The 12608-nt window shown below is 41.7% G+C and overlaps 1 protein-coding gene across 1 annotated transcript; it reads left to right on the forward strand.

Annotated features, from left to right (window-relative positions):
- Positions 1 to 10725: 10725 nt before the first annotated feature.
- On the forward strand, positions 10726 to 11676 carry LOC129669271 (olfactory receptor 2AG1-like). Its single transcript, XM_055597434.1, has one exon. It carries the CDS (start codon positions 10726 to 10728, stop codon positions 11674 to 11676), a length of 951 nt encoding a protein of 316 aa, XP_055453409.1.
- Positions 11677 to 12608: the final 932 nt, after the last annotated feature.

The raw sequence follows: 12608 nt of genomic DNA on the forward strand, positions 1-12608 counted from the left end.
GTCAAACAGCCTGCCCTTGAGATCCTGTTAGAAATAGTCTGTGTTCCCCTTACTTTGGAAAACTACTTGGTTACTGAGCTACCACGGGCCACATCCGAGCAGAAGTTCTAGGTTATATCCATAGATGGTCCTTGGTTGAGTGTCAGTCTCAGAAAAGACCCTGTGCCCAGATATATTTGGTCCTTGTAGAGCTCCTATCCTTTCCATATCATACTAACTTCCCTTCTTTCATATGATTCCCTGCACTCTGCCGAGGGTTTGGTTATGAGTCTTAGTGTCTGCTTTGAAACACTGCTAGGTAGAGTCTTTCAGATGCCTTTTGTGGTAGACTCCTGTCATAAGTTCAATGCACATCCCATTTGTCTTTCTAAATGAGGATTAATCACCTTCGCCTGTGTCCACTTTCTTGATTATCTTCTTTAGGTGTGTAGATTTCATTTTGTTTATCATGTCTTGTAGGTCTATATAAGCGAGTATATACCAAGTTTGTCTTTCTCCTTCTGGGATACTTCACTCAGAATGATCTTTTCTAGATCCCACCACTTGCCTGCAAATTTCATGATTTCCTCCTTTTTGATTGCTGAGTAGTATTCCATTGTGTAAAAATACCACAATTTCTGTACCCATTCCTCCGTTGATGGACATCTGGGTTGTTTCCAGGTTCTGGTTATTACCCTCCACACTAGGAAGACGGCTTAAAGCTGGGAGCTGCACAAATCCGTGAGTCTCCCGAGGACCCCAAGAGGCGATTGGCTGCCCTCATAAACACTTGTCACAATCAATCATGCCAGTGGTTATGCCTTGCCTAGAAAATCTGTACTATAGCATGTAGAGTCCAGAGCAGGGCGAGACCACTCATAACTGTCCTTAGGAGAGACAAAGAAGTGAGCATTTGTTACTGTTTCTCGAGATGTGGAGCCCCATGTATTACCTTAATCAGAAACAGAGGCTTTATCCACAAAACCAGAAGGAAAAATTTCAAGACAACACCAATTGTTCTGGGATTATTTTTGGAGCTGAAGAGGTTCAGATGCCAAATAAAGAAGAGGTGTTTCTTCTGGCAGGGTTCTACAGGAGTGTGAATAATTATTCCTTGTATCATGGATCAAAGGAACCCCTAGTCATTACCACTGCCAGAAATCTATGCAGAAGGAGATGAATGCAGGCGATTAGCTGATGTCTAAGGAAGGACTCTAGATAAAGGACAAGCTGAATATATCAGCATGTTTTTCTTTATCTACTATCCTTGTGAGAATAATCCTTGTCAAAGCTCCTTTTGAGCCCTGCAGTAAAATATTGACTCAGGAAAACTAATGTTCAACATCTTTAGCTACCAGAGAAATGGAAATAAAATCATAATTATTTCATATCATTCCAGTCAAAATATCTACCAAGAGAGCAAACAACACACATATCTATTTTCTGTTCCTTGCGTGTTTTTAGTGTCCTCTTTCTAGAAGTTTCCCAAGCCTTAGCAATGTCCCACTTGGGGATAAGCAATCATAAATACTTAAAAATACTTGGACTAATTTTGAATGTCTTTATTAGTTGCTTCTTCTTGGAAAAGAAGTTTATCATGCCAATCAGAAATCAGTTGGTTACACCATAATAGTCATGCCACTATTGTGCTAATAGACACATTTTACCTCACAATTCAGTACCGTAGTGTGTAATTTTCAGCTCTTGGTAAGACCATTGATGTCTTTTGTCTCCAAACAGCCTTCACAGCACCTCTGAAACCGAACACTAGCTCACAGAGAGAAAGATTCTCAGTTTCAGATCATTTCCTATATGTACTGCATGCAAAGTCTGTATTGTTTTCAGCAGTAAGAAGTCAGCATACCCTTAGGATAAATCAAGTGCAGTGCACAGAGCGCTGTCTCAAGTGCCACTGCTTTCCTGATAACTTTGGGCTTGTTATGGCCATGGTATCTATAATCACAGTAGCTATGGTTTTTCTGTTCAAGACTTGACAAGATCGAGACTGCCAAGAGTCCAACAAGGGTGGCAAAGGAACTCATGAGACTCCATTCCTAATTGATTAGATTAGAAATCTGGAAAATTAAAAAAAAAAAGATGGCAATGTATCTTATTTTCTTGTCAATTTAAAATTTTTGATAGCTTCTATGGGAAAAAAGTCATTGTTCTTTGCAAATTTGGCCACTGGTAGATTACCCAGACTCCTGTGGATTGCACCATACCCATGATCATATTGACAGAACTAATTGGACTTAGTGGTCTATTAAAGCATAAAGAGGACATGAAGTCAAAAGGGGTTCTTCTGAGAGAGGATCTGGAGGGGAAAATAAGAGGTTTTATTATAGTTCATTGTATACATATGTAAAATTTTAAAAGAATGGGTTATAACAAAAATAATAAACCTAAACATATAAAATAAAGCAAAGATAAAACCCATTTAAATGTCATCAGATTCTCACAGCTCCTCTCTTGTGGGGATCTATGGCATAAGATAGCACAGTAGGGTATGGGAAAAGATGTATGAGAGGTGTTATCAAGAAAAGCCAACCAGTTCCCAGTGTCATGACTCCTGGGTAAAAGTGAATCCAAGTCTTCTTCTGGGTGTAGTTTTCAGTGTCATGCTCCCAGCGGGCAGTACCTCTGGAAATGCTGTTGCTGAAATATGAATATCTCATTGCTGTTTGTATTTATTGGCATTAAAACTATATACAAATATTTTAGGGCTAAAAAAAAATCAGTTTTTGATTGAATCTAAAATCTGCCCTATGAGATGGAACCTAAATACTCGACACTGCTAAAGTTGGCAAGAACCTGAGACAATGAGTGTAAGGAAACCCTTTATATTCTGCTAAAAGAATATCGCAATACAATGACTCCCAATGGCATACTGCCTTTTTCAACCCACATCAGAGAGGCTTCTTCTTGAAGTTGGTGGGAATTAACACAGAGACACAAATATGGACAATGTGAAGAGATACATTGGAATATTCAGCTCTAAGTGTCTCCATTAAACCTTCCCCTCAAGAGCCAGAGACCTGTGTGGAAGAGGAGGTGTGAAGATTGTAAGAGTCAGAGGTGAAGCATCCCTCCAAGGAAACAGTGTCTTCCAGACACAGCAGGAAATGGTGTACATATGAACTAACACAAATTATGACAGCGTACAAAAGATCTGCACAGGGTAAAGCCAGACAGGTCCCAGCACCGGGAGGTGAGAGCAGACGTAGGGTCTCACTCCTAAGCAAGAGGCTATTTCATTCTATTATTTTGTTAAAAACAATTTATGTGCCTTTGACCGTGTTTATTTTCATTCCTCTGTACCTATTATTCATATTCTTTTCATGTGTCCCAATTTTCCTGGAAATTTTATGCGTGGATATTTTAATATAAATATATTTAATATATATTTAATTTAATATATTTTTGATGAGCTATCCATATCATCTCTCTTGTTTTCAAGATGTGAATATCTCTTTTCCAAGTCATGTAACCTGTTAGTAAGGCTAACCTCTGAGCTTTTTGTTGAATTCCTAGTTTTGTCATTTCAAGTTTTCCTTCAGATTGGGTTTTCTTTAGTGATTCTATTTTTATGTCTCAAACAGTTTCTAATACTTATTTCAGCTGTTTGTGTTTTCACAGTCTTCATTAAGGTGTTTATTCATACCCCCTTCAAGGTCGTTGAACACATTGATAATTGCTAGATTGAAGTCCTTGTCTTGGGCTTCAACCAAATTGTTTGGGGGTTACTGCAATGAGGTTGTTGGCTTCTTGTTTGTCTATGTTGTGTTTGTGTGCAGTGGTTTAGGAATCTGGACCTATGATGGATGTTTGTGATTTTCTTGGTGTAGATACCTCATCTCAGCTTTGTTGGGTGTGTGTTTCACTCTTTGGTTGCTTTTCTGTAAGCAGACAGGTTGTGGGCCAGATGAATGGTGCTTGGTTCTCAGTCTTTGGGTGTCACTAGGTTTTAAGATTCAGACCTCAGCTGGTCCCAGACCTTGAGCTCTACCTGGAGTTCTGTGTTCAGCCTCCAAACAGCTTCATATTGGATCAGTAGTTTGTTTGTTTGTTTGTTTGTTTGTTTTTTTAATTAGGCCAGTAGTCAGGTGAAGGAATCTGATTCTGCAATTCTTTTAAGCAGGACTTAGGGTCCTGTTCCACGAATGATGCAGAGGTACCCTGCTCCTGTCTACAGATGAGGTGGATGGAGGTAGGCTTGGAGGAAGGGCTAAGCAGTCATGCAGTGGCAGGTCCAAGAGTACTCTGGACAGAGCAGCATAGCAGAGGAGAAGGAGGACACAGGTAGCCTACCTTGGCCCCAGCCAAGGAGAGAAGCTGTGGTGTCCTTGACAAAGGAGTGATTCTGTAGGGTTGGCAGGGAGTCACAAAGAAATGGAGAGATGGCTGAAGGGGGGACAAGGAAGAACTGGGGGAACCGTAGGCCAGCAGTAAGAGGCCGAGTTCCATGTAAATAGCGTGAGCTTGACTGGAAACTGGATAGTATTGTATGTTTCAATGCAAATCATCTGGCTTGGCAAGTCAACACACCTTACTCATTAAACATACTATTGGGTCTGAGGTCTTGTTCTAGCCCACATTGTCTTGCCTAGAAGGTCATGGACCAAATAGATGGTGATGAGAACTAGCCAAGAAACAAGAACCCTCCGTGGAGCCTCTGTCAAGAAAAAAAGATGTCCTACAGCATCTGTGAAGGTTCTCTTCTCCAGTACTGCTTGTGCTTCTTGTGTGTGCTGTTAGCAGCAGCAGGAGGGAACCAGGGACTTGTCATAATATCAGGTCATCCTTTGTGGGCCTCTGAACATGAACTTGTGCCTTTCAAAGCTGACTCACTTCTGTTTCTCCTTTCTACTTGCTGTGCACACGTTTGCTTGGACATATGTCTGTGTAGTTGGTGACCACAGAACTCAGCTGCTCAGGCAGCACCTGCCTCAGCTATCAATGTTTTAAATCAGCTTATCCACCACCTCTTACACAGTTCCTTCCTTATCCTTCTTTCTCAGTCTCCTTTTAGCTACTCTTTAGACAAGTAAATGCTAAGAAATGCTGCTTGTAGGCTCATTTCTTTTTATTCTAAACTTTAAGAAAATCAAATGGTTTTCATTTGTTGATTACAAATGTAACACAAATAAGAGGCAGAACTGGAGACTTGAGTGAACTGAGGAATAGCCTGATGTGAGTAGCTGCTGATCCCACATGGGACATTGGTGGGTCCTGGCCTGTGCTACCACTGGGGGATCACCTCTGGGTCTGTTGATGTCTGAAGGTTGTGAAGACCTGGCCCCACCCCTTATCTGGCCATCCCGGGGGAGAGCTGGCCCTGAGGGTGTGAGAGCAGGAAAGTTGAAGCGACCCTAACTGCAGTAGTTGGGAGAATGGTCCCGCACATTGTGGGAGTTGTGGGTCAGTTGCCCGAGGATGGGTGCATGGGAGAGCTGGCCTATCACTAGTCTCCTTGCCCCACTTGCCCTGCCCCTCACTGCCTATGGCAGGCCAGAGACCTGGCCCAGGGGTCATGAGAGCAGAAGAGCTGACTCTGCACCTTGCCTGGGGAGCACAGGAGAGCTGACCCTGATGGCAGGAACATGGATAAGCCAGCCCTGAGGGTATGAGCATTGGAGATCTGGCCCTGCAACTTGTCTACTGGGAGGTGGCATGGACAAAGGAGAGATGCCCTCCCCTCCCTCACCCTCTGCCATCTATGGCAGGAAAGAGAGCTGGACCTTGGGCCATAAGAATGGGAAAACTGGCTACGTCTCTCAAAGGCTGAAACGCTTGGGAGAGTGGGCCCTGGACATCACCTGGGTAGCAGGGCAGAACTGGCACTGGTTACAAAGGTTTCTGCTGAGTATGCTCCAATGGCAGGAGAGCTGGAAAGCCAGCAGGCTGACCAGCTCAGATACCTCTCAGGCCCAAATCCAGGGCTTTGAATTGACCTGCCCCAACATCCACCCTATCTGTGAACTGCTGGAGTGCATGAAGAGGCCAGTCCTACAGATCCAAAACTGCAGGATCATCATGACTCAGGCCAGTACCAGGATATCTGAGAGGAGGCACAGTGAGGTAGTATTGATAGAATAGCAGTAAACCTGAGAGGCTTCTTACTGGACCAAGAAGTCATTGCAATGAACATTTGTAAGCAAAGAAGTATGGACAAAAGGGTACACCGTGGGACACACTGTGACACACTACAGTTTCCACAAAAGAGATTTTTTTTCTCTGTTGGGGGCTGGTTACCAAGGTGGAGGGCAGGTATGAGGGGGAGAGAGGGATGAGCGGTATTGGTGTGCATGATGTGAAAATCACACACACACACACACACACACACACGATAAAAAAGTTAAAACTACCTAACATTTTTCTGGATTTTGAATTTTTCTGCTAAGATTATTAGAAATTGTGGTTATCACGTTAACTTTTTACTTGATGTTCTACTTCTCCATTCTGAAGTATAATCTGTGTTGGTCAAAATTCTCTCAGTTTTAGGAGTTCCTTTAGTGAGTACAAGTCTTGCTTTTATGCAATAAAGTCTCACTTTCTGGAAAATTCTCATCTCTTTTCTGAGAACACATTTAAGCAAATTGCCAATGATTTTTTATATATTTTTATAAATTATCTGATCTTAGTTATTTACCTTTTAAATAGCTATTAGCAAGTTGTCACTGTATAAAGAGATAGCTTCATAGTGACATTTTCCTACCATTTATTTTGATCATTTTTATGATATCACCATATTGCTCTCCACTCTCTGTTCCATATCTTGTTTCTTCTCTTGATGGATCTTGTGTTGAATGGTGAGAGAAAGTCATGGCTTCAGAGCAGATTCAGAGATAGAGACTTCAGAAAAACAAGCTAGAAAACAGACCCCAAAGGATTCATTAATGTACTGTTTCCTAGACTAACATTTCCAGGGGAGGCCATTTCAGCTGGGAGATAGGTCCCGCTGAAGACAGCGATAGAAAAAAGAAGAAAGGAGGCCATGAGCTCCAAAGACGAAGTAGTGTGCTCCTCAACAAAGCCTCATTTCACAGCTGTCCTCAGGTGTATTTAGGTGGGGCTCTTTGTACATTTCTTTCATTTCTACCTCTTTCCTACATCTTTGATCTTTGCTCCCAGAAGGAGGAAGGATGAAGAAATCTGAGCATGTGGACCCACAACCAGTTGGATAACTGACACAGAGCTAGAGGGCTTCTTCCATGAGACCTGTGGAACAGAAAGAGTTTCTGCTCGTTCTCAGATATGAGAACTGTAAAGACATCTTGAGCTTAGCATACTACTCAAAGACTGTTAGATGCCTGGCTGCCTCCACATCTCTCTCCAGAGAACATCTGTAGATGGAAGGAAAGAATTGGTCAGTCCTGACACTTGACATTGTAAGAATTCCTTCTTTACCTAACCAACTTAGCAAAACAAAATAAGTAAGTAGAACTGAAAAGCCACTTCTGCCCTCCTTTGTACTAAATAATTTCAATTTATTTAGCAGAGGTAGTCAGGCAGCTAGGCTTCTCATCACCAGGGTAATGAATTTGTCTCTCATTTACTGAAATGAATATAGCCTCTGCTCATGTTATGTTAATAAATAAAATTTAAAGACCCTAAAGTCTCAAACTAGAGTATCAGATTTGCTATTTCTTTGAGTTCCATTGTCCGTTCAGCTGCTCTATTTTAAGACTGATAAAGGCATGTTCAGACCCCAGAAGCACATGTATCTGCTTTGTTGTAAATACACATCACTTTATACTGCAGTAATGGTTCATCACTTTTTACGAAGGTACCATTCTCTAGCAGTTTAGTAATAGAGATGTGAACTGTTCTCTACTGGGACATTTATGTGCATGGTGTGCTGGTATATCCTGTGTGCTCCTTACATGTACTTCCGTGAGTCCTCATGTCCTACCTCCTCGATGTCCTACATCCTGCTGTAGTGTTACATCCTTTCTATTTCTGGAACAGTATGTTTGTGTATGGCTGTACTCAGACATCCTTATGTTCTGCTTCATGAGAAGATCGTACTCCAGAGGTGAGTGCCTCCTTTCCAGTAGTAATTTCATTTTATTTTCATTTATTTATTTTGTTCACTTTACACCTTTGTAACCTCTTCTCTCCCTCCTCCCAGTCTAGCCCTCTATTCCGCCTCCTTCTATCTTCTCTTTTCCTCAAAAAAGGGGAGCTCCCTTTGCCATCCACCTGAGCTCATCAAGTTGCATCAGGAATGAAAATGTCCTCTTCCTCTGTAGCTTGTCAAGGCAGTCCTGCCAGAGGAAGGTGATCTAAAAGCTGGCAAGTGAGTCCCTGTCCTATGCAGTCCCCACTTCTCTTACTCTAGTATCCTCCTGAAGCCTAAGCTGCCAACCTGCTACATCTTTGTAGGGGGCCTAGGTCCAGTTTATGCATGGTCCTTGGTTGATGCTTCAGTCTCTGCAAACCCCTCTGGGCCCTGGTTAGTTGGCTTTGTTGTTTTTCTTGTGGAGCTCCTGTCACTTCTGGGTCTTTTTCTCTTTCCTCCCACTATTCTGAAAGACTCCTCATGCATTGACCAATATTTGGCAGTGAGACTCAGTATCTGTGTTAAGGTGCTGCTGGGTAGAGCCTCTCAGAGGACACCTCTGACAGGCTCCTGTCTGCAGGCTTAGCAGAACATCCTTCATAGTGTCAGGGTTGGCGCTCCCTGATAGGGTGGGTCTTTGGTTGGGCCAGGCATCGGTTGGGCATTCTCTCACTCTCTGATCTATCTGCTCTATCTTTATCTCTACATATCTTATTGTCAGGGTCAATTTTGGGTTGAAGTTTTTGTGGGTGAGTTGGTATTCCCATCTATCTGCTAGGAGACTAGTCTAGTTAGAAGGTGTCCTCTTCAGTCTTTATGGTCTCTGCTACTAGGAGTTTGTGCTTGAATCCCCCTCATATCCTTCCAGGATCCTACCCTGATTTAGGCTTTCAGCTTGTCACAGAGATGTCCCTACCCTCAGTTTCCTTTTTTTTTCCTACAGGCTTTCTGTCCTCTTACCCTTGCTCTCCTCAAATCTCATCTCCACCATATTAACTCTCTGTGCCCCCTGTCCTATCTTGTTCTCTCTCTTCAGCCATTACCTCAGTCTATTCTATCCCCCCTTCTCAGTAAGATTTATGCATCCTCACTTGGGTCCTCCTTATTACTTCTCCTCTTTGGGTCTTTGCCTTGTAGTATGCTTATCTTGTACTATATGGTTAAAATCCACTTATATGTAATACATACTATGTGTGCCTTTCTGGGTCTGGGTTAACTCACTCAGGATGATCTTTTCTAGTTCCATGCATTTGCCTGCAAATTTCATGATTTCTTTGTTTTTAACAGCTGAGTAGTATTCCATTGTGTAAATGTGCCACAGTTTCTTTATCTATTCTTTGGTTGAGGGACATCTAGGTTGTTTCCAGAATCTGGCTATTAGCAATAAAGCTGCTATGAAAATGTTTGAGCAAGTGTGCCTGTTGTATGCTGAAGCACCTTTTGGGTATATGCCTAGGAGAAGTATAGCTGGGTCTTGAGGTATAGTTATTTCTAATTTTCTAAGAAAGTGACAAATTGATTTCCAAAGTGGCTGTACAAGTTTACACTCCCACAAGCAATGGAGGAGTGTTCTCCTTTCTCCACATCTTCAGCAGCATGTGCTGTGACTTGAGTTTTTTTATCTTAGCCATTCTGACTGGTGTTAGATGAAATATCAGAGTTTTTTTTATTTACATTTCCCTGACTAAGGAAGTTGAATATTTAAGTGCTTCTCAGTCATTTGAGATTTCTCTGTTAAGACTTCTCTGTTTAGTTCTGTGCCCCATTTTTAAATTGGGCTATTTTGTTTATTGGTGTTTGATTTCTTGAGTTTGTTATGCATTTTGATTATTAGCCCTGTTGAATGTAGGATTGGTGAAGATCTTTTCCCAATATGTAGATTGTCTTTTTGTTCTATTGACAGTGTCCTTTGCCTTACAGAAGCTTTTCAGTTCAACTAGATGCATTTATTAATAGTTGATTTTAGAGCTTGAGCTGTTGGTGTTCTGTTCAGGAAGTTGTCTCTTGTGCCAATGAGTTTGAAACACTCTCCACTTTCTATTCTAATAGATTTAATGTATCTGATGTTATGATGAGGTCTTTGATCCACTTGGATTTGAGTTTTGTGTATGGAGATAAATATGGATCTATTTGCATTTTTCTCCATGTAGACATCCAATTATCCAGCGTCATTTGCTGATGATGTTGTCTTTCCCCCATTGTAGGGTTTGGGCTCCTTTGTTGAAAGAACAATTCTAAACTTCATATGGAAGGACAAAAAAATCCAGAATGGCTAAAACAATCTTATACAACAAGAGAGCTTCTGGAGGTATCTCCATTCCTGGTTTCAAGCTACACTACAGAGCAATAGTAGTATAATCTGCAGTACTGGCATAGAAGTATTCCAGTACCATGCAGAATTGGTTGATCAGAGGAATCTATTTGAATACCCAGAAATAAACCCACATACCTGTAGCCACTTGATTTTTGACAAAGGATCCAGTAGTAATTTCAACGCTTATCTTCAGAATACTCATCAAGATACAACTAAAAGACAGAAATTTGGATATCAAAAAGAAAAGTTATTTTTACAGAATAAAGATAGCATCTTATTGGGGTATCAAAGTACTAACACAAGACTAGATCTTTATTAATAAAACTTAATAGAGTCATCTATTTCTAGGCATCTAATTATATCACTCAAAATGGAGTTTGGGAACTCGACCTTGGGAAGTGGCTTCATCTTGTTGGGGATTCTAGATGACAGTGGATCTCCTGAACTGCTCTGTGCTACTATCACAGCCCTGTACATGTTGGCTCTGATCAGCAATGGACTGCTGCTCCTGGTCATCACTGTGGACACCCGGCTCCATGTGCCCATGTACCTCCTACTTGGACAGCTCTCTCTCATGGACCTACTCCTTACATCAGTTATCACTCCCAAGGCTGTTGTGGATTTTCTACTCAAAGATAACACCATATCTTTTGGAGGTTGTGCCCTTCAGATGTTTCTAGAACTGGTACTTGGTAGTGCAGAGGACCTCCTTTTGGCCTTCATGGCTTATGACAGGTATGTAGCCATTTGTCATCCTCTGAACTACATGATCCTCATGAGGCCAAGTGTTTGCTGGTTCATGGTAGCCACAACATGGATCCTGGCTTCAGTGACGGCCCTTCTCTTAACTATCTTCACTATGCAGTATCCCTTCTGTAAATCTAGGCAGATCAGACACCTGTTCTGTGAGATCCCTCCCTTGCTAGAGCTGGCCTGTGCAGACACCTCCACATATGAGCTCATGGTTTATTTGGCAGGTGTCTCTGTCTTGATTCTACCTCTTGCTGTTATCCTGACCTCCTATGCACGAATTCTGTTTACTGTACTCCACATGTCTTCAAATGAGGGCAGGAAGAAAGCCCTGGTCACCTGCTCTTCTCACCTGACTGTGGTTGGGATGTGGTATGGGGGTGCTTCCTTCATGTATGTTCTTCCCAATCAATTCCACAGTCCCAAGCAAGATAATATCCTCTCTATTTTCTATACTATTGTCACTCCGGCTCTGAATCCCCTCATCTACAGCTTGAGGAACAAGGAAGTCACGGGGGCCTTAAGGAAGATTCTTGGGAAACGGTTGCTGCCAACACAATCCACTTTCTAGGTATTTCTTTCTAATGGCTACCTTCTAAACTTACTTCCTCCTCACAGTCCGGTTTCAGCTATGAATGTAATACTCCTGGTTAAAGCAAGCCAGCAAATAATGTATCTGCTGATTTAGAATAAAACTACCCTTGTTAAATACTTTGTAACCTTTTCATCATGGTATATTTTAAAGGACAATTACCCAGAGACAACCTCTATGTGTATTTATACGAATCATTCCATTTTGGATTCAGGCAATGATCTTAGTGAGTTATCACACAAATGGTTTCTTCAGAAGTTGACACACTGGGATGTTTTCCTCCTTATTGTATGGTGGCCTTACATGGCAATGATGAAGAGACTCAGGTCTGATGTCAGAGTATAGGGGTTGGAAATTAGTGCATGGCACTTTCTTGAATAACTTAGAACATCTACATAGCCTTTCTGAACCAGGTCTATAAGTTATAAAGCCCTTGTAATAAAACACCTATTTATTAGCACTGCTGTGAGAGCTGGGTAAAACAGCGCACATGAAGACTTTGAGTGAGACCTTTGGAGTATGAAGATTTACTTCATCAATTTTAACAGTCTTAGGACAAAATTGCACTGAAGTTGTAAGTGGTTGTATATGACTTTACATTGGATGTTTTGCAAAATAACTAGCTATTTTGTTGCTATTGAAAATGACCACCTTTCTTGCTGAGTATTTTACCTGGTTTGAGTTGGCACAGGTCTTGTGCATGCTGTCACAACCAATGCGAGTTCATAAAAAATGCAACTGTTCTGTTGTTTCAGAAAGTGCTGTTTCTTTGTAATCGTCCGCCACCTCTGCTTTCTACAGTTTTCCACCCATTCTTTCACAGCAGTGTCTGAGCTTTGGCAGAAGAAGTATGATACAGATGCCCTGGTAGGGCTGCTCTTCCACAGCCTTCTATCCTCTGTGCCTTGGAA

Source organism: Psammomys obesus, unplaced genomic scaffold, assembly GCF_907164565.1.
Source record: "Psammomys obesus unplaced genomic scaffold, mPsaObe1.curated_primary_1811, whole genome shotgun sequence".
In the NCBI taxonomy this organism is placed as follows: domain Eukaryota; kingdom Metazoa; phylum Chordata; class Mammalia; order Rodentia; family Muridae; genus Psammomys; species Psammomys obesus.

Excerpts from the sequence above, each read along its gene's own strand:
- LOC129669271 (XM_055597434.1), top strand. The coding sequence starts at position 10,726 with ATGGAGTTTGGGAACTCGACCTTGGGAAGTGGCTTCATCTTGTTGGGG.